A 15085-nucleotide genomic window follows, 5' to 3' on the forward strand; every position below is an offset into this window, starting at 1 on the left:
AAATACAAAGGGCTTTTGTATTTGTGCGGGGGGGCCAGCACTGACATGCGGGGCTGACTAGCCCTGTGCTGGGCGTCCCCCCGCATGTCTGAGTTTACGATCGTAGCTGTGCTAAATTTAGCACAGTTACGATCAACTCGGAATGACCCCCAGAGTCTCTTTGTCATAGGCTTTGTATAGACATCTCAGGGTTAGTGTCATTAAGGGACTTGTTACAAATATAGGTGCTAATTCAGACCTGATCGCTGCTGTGCGTTTTTTCTCACAGCGAGCGATCAGGTCTGAACTGTGCATGCATATGCACTGCAATGCGCAGGTGCGATGGACCGCAGCAACGGGGATCACCGAGCAGCGACGGGATGGTGCGAAAATTCGGAATACACCAGCGTTCACAAGGAGATTGACAGGAAGAGGCCGTTTGTGGGTGGCAACTGACCAGCGTTTTTCCAGGAGTGTCCGGATAAATGCGGGAGGGACCAGGCGTTTGAAGGAAGAGCTTCTGACGTCAGCTCCGGCCCCAATCATCACACTTGAAGAGTAAGTCTTGGGCTGCGCAGAAACTGCACAAAATTCGAACGCACACTTGCAAAGCGAATTCCCCCTCCCCCTGCAGGCGGCGACTACCTGATTGCAGGGATGCAAAAAACGCACCCTAGCGATCAGGTCTGAATTACCCCCATAGAGAGGTGGATTGTAGTACTCCGACCCTGTGATGTACTCTATGACCTGCTCTGGAAAGGCCCACAGATCACTCTACTCAGCAAATAGAAGCCACGGCTAGTGCAGTGGTAGCAACAGCAGGGCGTGGGTGAACATGATCCTCCATTGCATTTGCTTAACATATTCAGTTCTCCTTTACAATTGTTGAAAATTCTATTCTTTTTGATAATGAAAAAGGAACACTTCTTATACTATTACTATGGAAACCCACAAGAATCAGTAGGAATTAGAATAATTTCTGGCAGTGTCCTCAGTTGAGGTATTGGCCGTTGTAAAATACTGTTTTGTTTATGGATGTAAGTTATTCAACAAAGTGCTGAATTATGAATAATCTCTGGCTATAGGCTTTTGGAAAGCTCGCTGCAAGACAACAGATTTAAACCACTAGAGGCCTTCCACCAACTCACCAGATGTCTAATTAATGCCTGCTGTCAGCTGCTAAAATGTCACTTACGGCTTTTCTCTCTTCCCAGCCACTGTTATAATGATAAAGATTATGCACTGATGTCACTTCGATCCTGGGTTAATGTTGTGGTTGGTAAAATGACTGGCATTGACAGAGCTGCCAAGTTTGTGATTGTTTCCGATGATAGGAGAGTACCATATGACCATCTAATTCTTTGTACTGGACAACAATACCAGGTAAGACAATGCGTTTGGTTCTATTCATGCTCTGTGCTATTTACAAGTGTACTGCATTTAGAGACATTTGTATGTATAATAAAACACAGCCATTCATGTTTTACATTATTGCCTGAAACTGTTTCTTTTCAGATGTGCCCTGTTCTGACTCTCGTCTGGAACGATGGCGCTAGTCAGCTCTTTGCCAGTGCATTGTTTGCAGCAATCTATTTTGTTGTACTTACTTAGAGTTACATAGAAAGCACTTTGTTTTTATGTAGTCTTATATGCAGAGCATTATATCATTACATTCAGCAAAAGTGGCAACTGCATGATGTCATCAGTGCCAGGAGTCACCACTTCCATATTCTTTTTCAGCACGTGCCCTATGGCATTGAGATATTACAAATACCCTTCAATGTTCTGATTCAAAAGAATAGCATTGAAATACAGTAGTTTACGCCAGATGACAAGAGTTCTTTAGTAAATGCTTGTTTCAATGTCAGATTTCCATACAGTGTAATTAAATGTTACATCTTAGTTCTCAGAGACAGACTATGGCTACGGAATGAGGCTGGTGCCAGGACTTCTGCATTTTTCAACATCAGCGGCGCACGCAGGAGGGTAGGGGGGTTCTGAGTACCCAGAAATCCCCCTGACAGACCTTTTTTTTTTTTTAATCTGAGGAGACGTCTCCGACCATCTCTCCGATGGTGGATGTATTACTGATGCATTTTGGGATGGTTAGGCTCAGTTTATTTGCTCCTGTACCATACAGAAGATATTCAGTTACATCTACCTGTATTTAAGACACATTTTTCAACATGCCATGCAGGGGACTTGAATTTTCAACCTCATTCACCGCAGTCAAACACTTAATACATGGAGCAATTTGCTCCTGTGTAGGAAGTCAGATCTGTATAGTGTGTGGCTGCAGGGGATTGGATGTGTGGCGTCACACTACATAGATCTACTTACAGTAGCTACAATGGTTTTAAACTGACCATTACAGTTAGCTTCATAAGAGTTAGAATTACCCAGCTTCCTACGCCAGAGCAAATAGCTCCATGTGCCAGTTGAGAGTTTGCGTTCAATGTATGACATGCCGAGAAATGTAGGTTTTAAATAAAGGGGAATATACTGTAACTGAATAACAAGGTGCACACAAATCACACTATTACTGATAGCTCACAAGGTATTTGTATGATGGTATAGGAAGTTTGGTGTTCAAATCACTTTCTTGGAGTAGTCTGAAAATAAGTGAAAGTACAAATTCAGGGCCAGAAGAGTATATATGCTCGCTGGGCCGGTACACTTCCGTTTTTTGCCTGGGGCTGGGCATGGGCAGATACACACTGAGGAGTTTTAATTTTTGTAACTTTCCCGACTGCACAGGTCGTCTCACTTGCGGTGCAGCTTCTCACAGTAACCCAGCTGCACGGCCAGCCTGTCAGCGCAGTTATGATGCAGTAGCATCATTGCTAAATCAGGAAGGGACAGATTCAATTTGCTCTATCCCTCCTGCTCCTACCTACTGTAGATATGCATGGCCTGTAGCTGCGCACAAGACCATGTGGAATGCACTGCAAAAGCTTCAACATTATTCAACATCAAAGTGTAGGCAAGGTAGATGGTACTGTAAGTGTTATTTAATTCCTTTTCTGTTCACTTTACCCATGTCCAGGCTTGGACTGGCCCACAGGGGTACAGAGGAAACCACCGGTGGGCCCCACTGCCTGGGGGCCCACCTCATACTCTAGGGATTTGGTTCTAGACTGCAAAAATTATACATTATACATATGTTACCTTATACTGCAAGGGAATATGGTGCATTCTCTACAGTACATTGCTGTTATTAATCTGGTACATTATTATGCATGCTCTAGCAGTATTTACTATGTATATTTATCAAGGGGCTAAGACTATACACTCTCCAATGATTAGACAAGCATCTGTGGTGACTAGCCACACCCCTCTAGAGACTGACCACACCCCTAAGTATGGGGCCCTACCACTGCATTCCCCCGGTGGGCCCTTCATGCCCCAGTCCGACACTGACCATGTCTGTTCCTCTGTCTCTGTACACTAGTCCCAAAATAGCTGGGGGAAAGTACCTTATACCTGTCTTATATTCGCCAGATTGGTTACTATTATAATATATATATTTTTTTCTCTCTCTCCTCCTATATCTCAGGTCTTCCTCATTCTCTCTTTCCCCCTGTTCTTGCTTTCTTTTCCTCCCATCTCCTTCTATTCTCTCTCTATCTCTATTTCTCCTGTCTCCACTTATTCCCGCCTCCCCTAACCTGTTCCTCCTGTCTTCACGTATTCTTTCTCTCTCTTTCTCTCCCTATTTGTACTGTCTCCACTTATTCTTCCCTCACCCAACCTATTCCTCGCATCTTCACCTATTTGTTTTCTCTCTCTCTTTTTCTCTCACCAGTGCCGTCTATTCGTATGGGCTCAGTAGGCAGTTACCCAAGGGTCCCAGGAGTATAAGGGCACCAGGCTGATAGCTGGGGGTCCCCTTTTTTTAGGGGTACCAGAGTTTTTGAAAATCGGTCCTGGGGAACCGGAGATAGCCGACTTCAAAGCAGTGGCCCCCATCTGAGCCTGTTAATTGCTATTCCCAGCCAGATATCTTGGGTTTTGTTTGACTTACAGTTTTTCTGAGGGAATACTCCAAAAGCTGGAACTCTCCCCTTTCGGTGAACTCTGGCAGCTTGTATTTAATATGTCCAGAACCAGAGATATCAGCTTTCCAGCAGCTGGTACCTGCTCCAGCTCCATGCGCCTAGTATGCAGTTTTATATTTTCGTCAGTGGATTGCATTGTCTCTTGAACTCTGATCCCCATAACCCCCAGTACCTCCTGAAACACAGGACTTTCCAGATTTTTATCCCAAACTAAGAAATCTATTTCCATGAACTGGGAAGATATCAGCCGTCAAGCAAGCTGCCCTCCCACCAGAAATGATGAATAATGCCCACTCCACTGTCCACCCCTTCCCTGCGTATTAAACACCCCCTACCACCCTGGAAGTAATGTACTGGGGCCCCTTCATACAGCTCAATGCCCCCTTCTACAGTTTAGTGTTCTCCCTCCGGCCCCATCTTCCACCATCTGTGCAGTAAAGGAGTAATTAGCAGAAATTACTACTCCAGGGGGGTCATTCCGAGTTGATCGCTCGCTAGCAGTTTTTAGCAGCCGTGCAAATGCTATGCTGCCGCCCACTGGGGAGTGTATTTTATCTTAGCAGAAGTGCAAACACATGTGCAGCCGAGCTCTGCAAAAACAGCTTGTGCAGTTTCTGAATAGCTCTGAACCTACTCAGCGCTTGCGATCACTTCAGCCTATTCGTGTCCGGATTTGACGTCATACACCCGCCCAGCGAACGCCCAGCCATGCCTGCGTTTTTTCAGACACGCCTGTGTTTTTGCAAACACTCCCTGAAAATGGTCAGTTGACACCCAGAAATGCCCCCTTCCTGTCAATCTTCTTGCGGCCGTCAATGCGAAGGAAAACTTCGCTAGAACCTGAGCACAACCACAAAGAGCTTTGAACCCGTACGTCGCACGTGCACATTGTGGGCCATACGCATGCACATAAATGCCATTTTTTCACCTGATCGCTGCGCTGCGAAAATCAGCAGCGAGCGATCAACTCAGAATGACCCCCCAGGTCCTACATGCTGAGCGGAAGATATCCACTCCTGAGCACTGGAGCACTCACATGACTTGATTCTCCAATCCCTGCTGACCAGGGGGGTATATGACCAGAGTTCCTGCTCAGTATTATTGCCATGAACAATGCGTCACATCCTATGAACAAGCGTCTCCTGGCTCCAGTCTCCTGTCTTCAGAGATTCTCCTGTGTCTTTGCTCCGTGGAACCACAGGCACCAGCCATCCAGTTTGGTGCAGCGCCATCTGCATTCTGCTCCAGTATTCACTAGCAGTCTTCTGAGACTTTCCTGTGTCAGTGCTCCGTGGAACTACAGGCACCAGACATACAGTTTGGTTGCAGCTCCATCTGTATTCTGCTCCAGCATTCACTAGCAGTTTGAGACTCTCTCCAGGTGCTGCATTACCAATATTACCTGCTCGTTATCATTCTGCAGCAGTACTGTGCTAATTCACCTGCACTAGGAATCCTGCTCTAATTCTCAGTCTGTCTTCTGCTAAGCCAACCGCCTGTGTAGTTCTGTTCCAATTCACCTTCGGCTCTCAGGCCGACCACCGATTGTTCTAATTCACCATTGGCTCCCAGGCCGACCATCGATTGTTCCTGTTCACCATAGTTTCCCAGGCCGATAGTCATCTGTTCCTGTACACCATTGGTTCCCAGGCCGATAATGATCTATTCCTGTTCACCATCGGCTCCCAGGCCGACCATCAATAGTTCCTATTCACCATCGGTAACCAGGCCGATAATCATCTACTCCTGTTCACCATCGGCTCCCACGCTGACCATCGTTTATTTCAATTCAACATTGGCTCCCAGGCCGACCATCGAGTTCAACCAGTTCAACATCAGTTCTCAGGTCGATCATCAGTTGTTCCTGTTACCCATCGGTTCCCAGGCTGATCATCATCTGCTCCTGTTTACCATTGGTTTCCAGGCCAACCATAGATTGTTCCAGTTCAACATTGGTTCCCAGACTGATGATCGATTGCTCCAGGTTACATCGGTTTCCAGACCGAACAACTCACAAGAGACTTTTCTATAACCAGAGACTCTATCCGCTTCAATGCTGATTCTTATGCACATACCACTATTATTCCAGTTGCCTTTGTTTCCTTTGTGTATTCTCAATAAATATAACTTGCGCACATGAGCAGGAACTTACTCTAGCCTCCTCATTTCCTCCATCGCACCACCACTGACCCACTAGTGCCCCCTCCAGGAACAGACACAAACACAGACCTGACACATGGGTGCCGCAAGTCACCGGATAGGACACAGGTCAGATCACTAGTGCAGCAGAAGTCATCTACTTGTAATAGATGCCTCCGGCTGCATCGCCATATAGAGCTATCACTGCTGCTTCCAAGGAAGTGATAGCAACTCCAACCACATATAAACTAGCCCCAATGTGTGGTTGAATGTGATGTTGATATGTCCACAGTATGTATTAGGGATGATCTTTGGGGAGAACTGAATCCCCAGTCGGGTCTTTCCTTGAGCTTGGAAATTGCATGTACCGTATATACTCGAGTATAAGCCGACTTTTTCAGCACCTTTTTTTGTGCTGAAAAAGCCACTTGGGCTTATACTCGAGTGAGTATTTAGGAGGGACACGGAGGGCACAGCGCGCGGCTCTCCTGTGTCCCTCCTGCGTCTCCGGCGGCAGCGGCGTGTGTGTTAAAGGAAGTGCACGAACCGGCACTTCCTTTAACACACAAACGCCGCTGCCGCCGGAGACGCAGGAGGGACACAGGAGAGCCGCGCGCTGTGCCCTCCGTGTCCCTCCTTCAGAAGACCGCGCAGGAGCGACAGGACAGCGTGGGAGCGACGGAGGGTATGTAACAAACTGGCACTGTGGGGCATATCTGGCACTGTGGGGCATATCTGGCAGCATGAGGGCATATCTGGCACTGTGGGGCATATCTGGCAACATGAGGGCATATCTCACACTGTGGGGCATATATGGCAGCATGAGGGCATATCTGGCACTGTGGGGCATATCTGGCACATCTGGCACTGTGGGGCATAGCTGGAAGCATGAGGGCATATCTGGCACATCTGACATTGTGGGGCATATCTGGCAGCATGAGGGCATATCTGGCACTGTGGGGCATATCTGGCAGCATGAGGGCATATCTGGCACTGTGGTGCATATCTGGCAGCATATCTGGCACTGTGGGGGCATATCTGGCACTATGAGGGCATATCTGGCACTATGAGGGCATATCTGGCACTGTGAGGGCATATCTGGCACTGTGGGGGCATATCTGGCAGTATGAGGGCTGTGTACGGCTAGAGCTGCATTTCCCACCCTAGGCTTATACTCGAGTCAATAAGTTTTCCCAGGTTTTTGTGGTAAAATTAGGTGCCTCGGCTTATATTTGGGTCGACTTATACTCGAGTATATACGGTAAGTCCCACCCTCGTTATTTCAGTTACCATTTCACACAAGAGCTTGTATGGTGAGGTGGGAAAAATTATCTGGAAATAATATTATTGATGTTAATAATAATATAGGAACAAAAGCAGGTCCAAGTTCCATGACCATAGCTATTTCTTACCGATTTCTGACATTTTTAGAGAATCCCAGATCCAAAACCAAGCCCAAAACACTTGAAGGTGGTCTTGGAAAACCAAAGCACCATATTGATTTAGAACCAAAACACAGGGTGTGCCGATTTAAATCACATGACTTTTTAATTTAGTTTTTTAATAATTGATTTGAATTACAAATTCACATTATTATTATTTTTCCAATGCTGTACATGTGTGGAAAGAACTAGAGGATCGTTTTACAGAATTAAATCTGGGCAAACCAAGCATGAAGACATTTTTGTACCGCTATAATCAAGCATTGGAACCTGCACATTTTCTTGCTTACTTGGTGGACCCACATTACTGTGGTAGTTGTTTAACTGTAGAAACAAAATTAGAGGCTCTTAAGTTTGGCAAAGAAAAATATCCACATTGAAGTATCCTTCTACCAACACTAGTCAAGTTCCAAGCAAAAGCAACCCCGTTTAACGACTCCTTGTTTGACCTTGATGTTGTGTTAACAGTGGCACCGATTAATTAGTGGAATATGCACATTGGTACAGAAACTGTAGCTAGTAATGAAAATATGTTAGCAGTAGAGTAATTGCTAACAGCTGTAGCAGCTTCAGAATAAATAATATTTTCCACATTTGGGTCCTTATTCAGGTTTGTTAGCAAACCAAAAAAGTCGGCAATTGGGCAAAACCATGTGCACTGCAGGTGGGGCAGATGCAACTTGTGCAGAGAGAGTTAGATTTGGGTGGGGTGTGTTAAAACTGAAATCTAAATTGCAGTGTAGAAATTAAGTAGCCAGTATATACCATGCACAGAAACAATATAACCCACCCAAATCTAAATCTCTCTGCACATGTTACATCCGCCCCACCTGCAGTGTAGCATGGTTTTGCCCAATTACTGTTTTGGTTTGCTAACACACTTGAATAACCCCCTTGGTTTGGTGCAGTCAAAACTGAGAAACCGCTTGGGTACTGTTGAACCTGCAAAACTTGTGTTTTTTTAAAGGTGTTCATAAAACCTAATGTGTAGGCTTATTCAGATATGCAAATCAAGCAAGGCAGTTGCCAACTATTGTAACTTTTAACATCATTGCTGTTTCTTTAATTTTGCAGTTTGTGTGATTTGTGTGTCATTTCATGATTCATGGTGACACTGTTAAGTCATTTAAATTAAATACATTACAGTTTATTTATTACCAGTCACTTATATAGTGCACACACATTCCGCAACGCTTTACAGAGAATATTTGCCCATTCACATCAGTCCCTGCCCCAGTGGAGCTTACAATCTATATTCCTTACCACATGTACACACTGTCAAAGTCAGAAAAATGTCTCTATGCACGTTGCCATATTTGCACCGCACACTGGTCCGCGCTGCGCATGCGTACGCTCTCCCGTGAAGGCGCATACCCGCAATAGCGGGCACTCGCAGGCGCGGTATGCGTATTTACGGTAGAGTTTATGTAGTCGTAGCGTGCGACTCATTCGTTACATATTTTCACAATTAATGTAGTTTATAGATCATGGTCCCTTTGATAGTTTCTGAAAGTTTGGTTAATATAGAAGGTCCCTGAGCTAAGGAATCCCTCTTTGTATCGTACGAAGGGTCTAACAGGAATCATACAGCAGTGTTTGGTACCCATCGGAAGAGTATTTAATTAGCAATATTCCGGTGTTGGTTTGGAGCGTATTAATCGCTCGTGCGAATAGTTATGGACATAAGAAGTTTATGTCCATCTCTATTATTTACTCATACTCAGGTATGCGGCGGGAAAACCCAGTTTCCCACCCACCTGAGCTGTTTGAAATCGTCACAGCCCACCTGTATGAATCAACCTATGACCTTTTGTTGTGATACAGGGTCGAATTCCTTCATCCAATGGACAATGGGATTGTAGGGACTATGAGATTGCATTGTGTGTGGGGCATAAATAGGCAGGCCGACCACATCCAGCTCTCACTCTTCAACGGTTCTCATTGCTGAAAATCGGGTGCTGGATGTCCAGGCGCATGCGATCGTTTACCCTTGTGCGTAAGTTTCTCTCCGTAATCATTGTCTTTCTGTGAGCCAATTTCTCTCATCTCTCTCCGTCTCTCTCTCTCTCTCTCTTTCCCTTCTCTCTCTCTCTCGTATCTCCCCTAGACTAGTATTGTATTGTATTAGATAGTATTGTATTTTGGCTAGGAAGTCTCTGTTATATTGTAGTGTATCATTTGTACTGTTATCCCCTTTTACAAGTATATTAGATATAATACAGTTAATAGGCTTTGGACCCTAAACCAGTATCTGTGTATTTCCTATAGTGTTAAGTGTTCACTTGAGCGTCGGTGACGCTCAAGCAGCTTTGTAGTTAGTCAGGTTACACAAGGTTGCACTTACACCCTGTACTCACATTAAGGTATTCCGTGTATTTCATTGGTATAAGGTTTAGACATAAAGGTATAGCGTTGTGAGCGTCTGCGCCGCTGGTGATCTCCTCGTGGTCTCGAGCGTCCGCTACGCCATAGCGAATTATTACTCTAGTCATAGCCAATAACGTGTCCTGTGATCACTGGGCCGTGAGCGAACGTGACGCTTGAGCGTCTCGCCTACGGCTGAGCGATCGTTACGCAACTAGCGTACCATTACGGTACTTCTTAAGTAAACAGCGTACAGTGTTCTTAGACTTCATAAAGGGTTGTTTATACGACAAGGGAATTTAGCATTGTCAATTGGGGACTCGTCCTATCCTTCTCATATCTGCACTAGGTAGATCAGCAGACATTATCCCCCCAGCAAAGGGTGGGAGGTTGTCTCGCAGTGCTGACGGGATAAGCGTCTGCTTCGCTTAGATAAAGAGTGCTGAAGGAATCCGGGAACCGGAAGTAAGAACAAAACGCTTGTGTCTTTTAAAACTGTTTTATTTCTCTTCTGTCTTGCGTATACACGCACGCATACATTTATCTGCATTTCTGTTTCAAATTTCGTATATCACTATTCCTGTTTGCCAAGTTTTATAGTTGATAGAAAGTGCTAAAAGAGATTTGCTGTTATTTCATAGTAGAGGTAATAGTTAAAGTATAGACCAACACACGGCTTGTCTGGGAGATAAGGCAGTCAGTGTGGGGTGCGGTAGATGATCAGGGATCATCTACATTGATAAAGGTAGATATTGTGTTACGGTGGATCTTTGCATTGCGTACACGTGTCGCTAACAAAGACTAGCGTACGCAATCCAAACGGCAGACGCACGCAGCGTACATTACGCAACGTAGCGTCTGGTTACGCAACGTAGCTCAAGTCACGAAAAGTTGAATTAGCGCAAAGCGATAATTAGCGCAAAGGCGATAAGTAACGCACAGCGGTAAATAACGCGACGCGGTAAATAACGCAAATCTATTTTTGGAAAAATCTGAAATTTAGTTTAACAGATCCTGCTCCTAATTGGTAACACAGTTGGACTGAAGACAATTTCTGCGCAGAAATAGATATAGAAACAAAGTGTACATGTGTTGAGTGAGTGTGTTTTTATTACATAAGTTTATATAACTTAAGAGGTTGAACCAAAAGGAAAGTCGGGTACTCGTCAAGGGACACACGTGTAAGTGACATATACGGTGGCTAGGGAGGCATCCTTGGTTAAATAATATTTGAGCATTAGAGTATAGCGGACCATAAGGTAACAAGACCAGGAGGTCACAAGGTAACAAGACCAGGAGGTCACAAGGTAACAAGACCAGGAGGTCACAAGGTAACAAGACCAGGAGGTCGTAAGGTACTAAAAAGGTCCGCTATAAAGGTACAAGAGGCACAACGCCTGGGGTGTTGGTGCAGAACCCATATAGGCCATAAGCTCTTGCTGAAGGAATCGCGGCCGGAAACATCGATTCCATTGATCTTTCAGTACATGACAAGTAGTGCTTATGTACTGAACGATTGGACCGCACGTAATTGTGTGCAGTAGTTAGTAATCTGACCTAATACCATTAGAGTAAAGTGGTCACAAACGCTATTTGTACATTCTGACGTGATTTGTGTAATTTTTTATTTTTGGAAGGGAAGTTCGCTGGTCACTCAGGAACTATCCAACAACCGATACTTGCTGGGGAACGCGCCCCAGTAAATAAAGGTTCACAGGGGCCCTGGGTTGGGTACAGCAGCTCTGGTTACAGTGATTGCAGTACTGGCCAACGTGGGCGAGAAGTAAGTGGGGTACTTGGCAAACCGCCACCGCCGGCCTGCCCAGGACATCTTGGTTTGTTTGTAAGGGTTCGCTGAAAACCTTGAGATAAAGATCCAAGGAGGAATAAGCAACACCTGCAGAATTATGGGGGCCAGTTGTTCAGGTAGGGGGCGATCAACCTCGGTTCGGGTTGATTCAGAGAACCGACCCGTTGGGTCGGCAAGGTACATCATGTGTGAAAAATACGGAAGTCACACAGAATCTTTATGTGATGAATGGGAGAGAATGACTGTACAAGACAGGGACAAATTCCCAAGAATAGGTAGCTTCAGTCCAGACGTGTTACAAAATTTAAGGAGGAGGATATGTCTCATTGAACCAACAAAGAGACGAAGTAAACATTATGATTATGTGCAGTTAGGGCAACAGGAAGGTGAATTACAAAGAGAGTCAATTGACTTTTCTGAATCTTATCTTGAGAGGAGAGACATGGCATCGGGGAGGATTATGGTTGCGGAGAAAAGCACAAGGTTGAACAATAAAAACGCTCTTAGCAACTGTAGTATAGATTATAAGAATAAGTGTAATAACTGTAACAATGATTATTGTAATACTGTTGAATGTACAACTATTAACCTATGCAAGTTGCACCCCATGTCAAACTTCCCTCAGGAATACAAACAAGAAAGTGAGCCCAGAACGATGTCAGCACCTCTTCCAGCAACCATCACAAAAGCCATCCAGGTGGACGCGACCAAATTGGTAAAGGCAATAATCGAACCCCCTAACGGAGGGTCAGGTGAGGTCGTGTCCACAGGTACGTACAATGTTTCATATCACGCACAAACAAATGTACCCCATATTATAAGACCAACACAAGATGATGTAACTGAGCTCGATCTGGCCAGGGTGATCTCAGTCCCCAATGGGAAGACTGACGATCAGGGAATCATTCCCGTCAAGGACAGTGCAATGCGCTGTCTCTGGTCCCGGACCGAATTGAGATCAATTATGTCTGAATTTCCTGATCCTAGGAAAAATCTAGCCAAATGTCAAAGGTTTATTAAAGAACTAGGAAACGCCACAGAACCCACCAACAAAGAATGGCGGACAGTGCTGAGGGCATGTTTGCCCTCCAGTGTTGACCCTGAAAAATTCATTGCTGATTGTAAATTAAACACGGAGGTACCCTGTATGGAGGAACACAATCAGGAATGTATTAGGCAGATTAACCGACAGTTAGGAATATATTTCCCAGCTGCTGTCAAGTGGAATGAAATTTTCTCCATAAGGCAAAACGAAAAGGAAAATGTTTCTAATTATTTCAATCGAGCACTGCAAATAATGGCTAGAAACACTGGGATCGCAGACATCAAGACAAATGCACAACATAAAGGAATAGCGGTTAAGGTATTAATGAATGGTTTAAAGGATGAATTAAAAACAAAGGTACAGACCACCAACCCAAACTGGAGAGAGATCTCGGTGGCCGCACTAAGAGAGGCCGTCATTAATCATGATCAGAATATCACCAGGTACAGAGAGTCACTAAGAGATAAGTTAATGGCAGCAAATATACAGGCCCAAACCACAAGACCACCCCAACAAAAGCCACACACCCCTGCGAGAAATCCAGATATGGAAATCTGTTACAATTGTCATAAAAAGGGACACATTGCAAGAGATTGTAGATCAAGAGAAAGACAACACCATAATCATAAAATCCAAGAAATCAGGGAAGTACAGGGGAAACGATTGATGATGATGAGCATCCGAGCGTTTGAGGAGGCATCAAATCGACCAAAACCTCAGGTCATTGACACGTGGAGGAAGCCCAGGATTTGTTATCATTGTAGGAGAGAAGGGCATTATGCTAGCAACTGTAACAACCTACATAAAGTTAGACCCCCTAGACCAAGAAATGAGCAAAATTACAATACACACCATTATAATCAGGGATCACATAGTCAGGAAAGGTGATCATTAGGACTGATGGTAAGCCTGAGGTAACGGTTAATGAAGTGGGAGGTCATTCACTGAAGACACAGGAATGACCAGGTGAAAAGTTGTAAATGTATTTGTGAAAAATGTTTTTTTTTTTTTTCTCTCTCTCTCTCTATCCCCATCTCTGACTAGTATTGGTAAGAATTCACACATTACATATCCACTTGGTCCTTGCAGAAGTCTACCAAACCCCAGCATGACCTCCGCCACAATGTATTTCTGGCCAGATACAGACAGTGGAGTAATGCAGGTGCTGGTGGGGAGGGACTGCTCAAGGAGACCAGTAGACACATAGATATGACAGCCTAATAAGTCTGACAATGTTTTTCTAATGCTAACAAGGTTTTCTCAAGGTTGACAATGTTTAAAAATGTTTTGTTTCTCTTTCCTTATTGATGGTTATTGTCGAGTTATGTAATGTATATATGCACATGAATTGTTCTCTATCTCTTTTGTTTTTTTTGTTGTCTCTCTCTTCCCACTCATGTTTCCATGGGTAAAAGATGCTATGTCACCCCTCAGGTGGACCAATGGTAATGCCAGATTTTTGCTCCTTACAGAAAGATCGTCGGTTGGGAAGGAATATTGCATCACCAGAATGTTCGTTTGGAAGACTGAGAGACAGCACCTTTGAGAAGACAGCAGAACAAGAAGAACAACAAGACGAGAGAACTTATTATCGTAACAAGTTCTCTCCCCCTCAAACTGTTTTCTTACACCCCCTTTTACAAATTTCTTCTTTTCTCCTCCTGTAAGATGGACTTGCCCCAAGAGACTGCAATATGGATTTTCCCGTTAACCAGGATGTTGACCAGAGCAGTCTGTTTCGGTGAGAGTACCAGTGAGGTCGAGAAAGGATCCAGAAAGGTTCTAATGACTGAGACGGAGGTGTAAATTTCCAATAGCAACCCAATCACCAAGCAAAGGCGAGTACCGGGCACGATCTAACAACCATGTTATCTGTAAACATTCTCTTTGAAGGATTGTTAGCTCAAAAAGAAAATTGTATCTGTAGGCTCTGTGATAATCTGGTTGAAGATGGATGCATAAAGAAATGCCAATCCAGTTTTAATATCCATATGGACCGGCATCCATTGAGTGACTATCACTCTTTAGTGGGTAATGTGTTAAACCAAACAGATTGTTGGGTATGCTCTCAAGTACCTCAGGGTCATAGCAAATCAGGGCTAGTACCATTTCCTTTAACGTTAGGGGAGGTACTTGAGCTAAGTGGTGGGAGACCGGTGGACCGGAGATTTAACATCTCCAGCCCTCCTAGTTTGAAGCTCCACCAATACCAGGTGGATAGGTCCCTCTTATGTTTTAATATCTCCAA

The 15085-nt window shown here is 44.6% G+C and overlaps 1 protein-coding gene across 3 annotated transcripts in view; it reads left to right on the plus strand.

The window, feature by feature from the left end:
• The window catches only part of CFAP61 (cilia and flagella associated protein 61), an 844658-nt gene that overhangs the window by 458744 nt on the left and 370829 nt on the right, over positions 1–15085 (plus strand). For all 3 annotated transcript variants that reach the window (XM_063918168.1, XM_063918169.1, XM_063918170.1), the window contains one exon: positions 1194–1362. In XM_063918168.1, coding sequence (XP_063774238.1) covers positions 1194–1362 — 169 coding nt within the window. The remainder of the gene's footprint in view (positions 1–1193; positions 1363–15085) is intronic.

This window comes from Pseudophryne corroboree, chromosome 4, assembly GCF_028390025.1.
Source record: "Pseudophryne corroboree isolate aPseCor3 chromosome 4, aPseCor3.hap2, whole genome shotgun sequence".
NCBI classification, from domain to species: Eukaryota; Metazoa; Chordata; class Amphibia; order Anura; family Myobatrachidae; genus Pseudophryne; species Pseudophryne corroboree.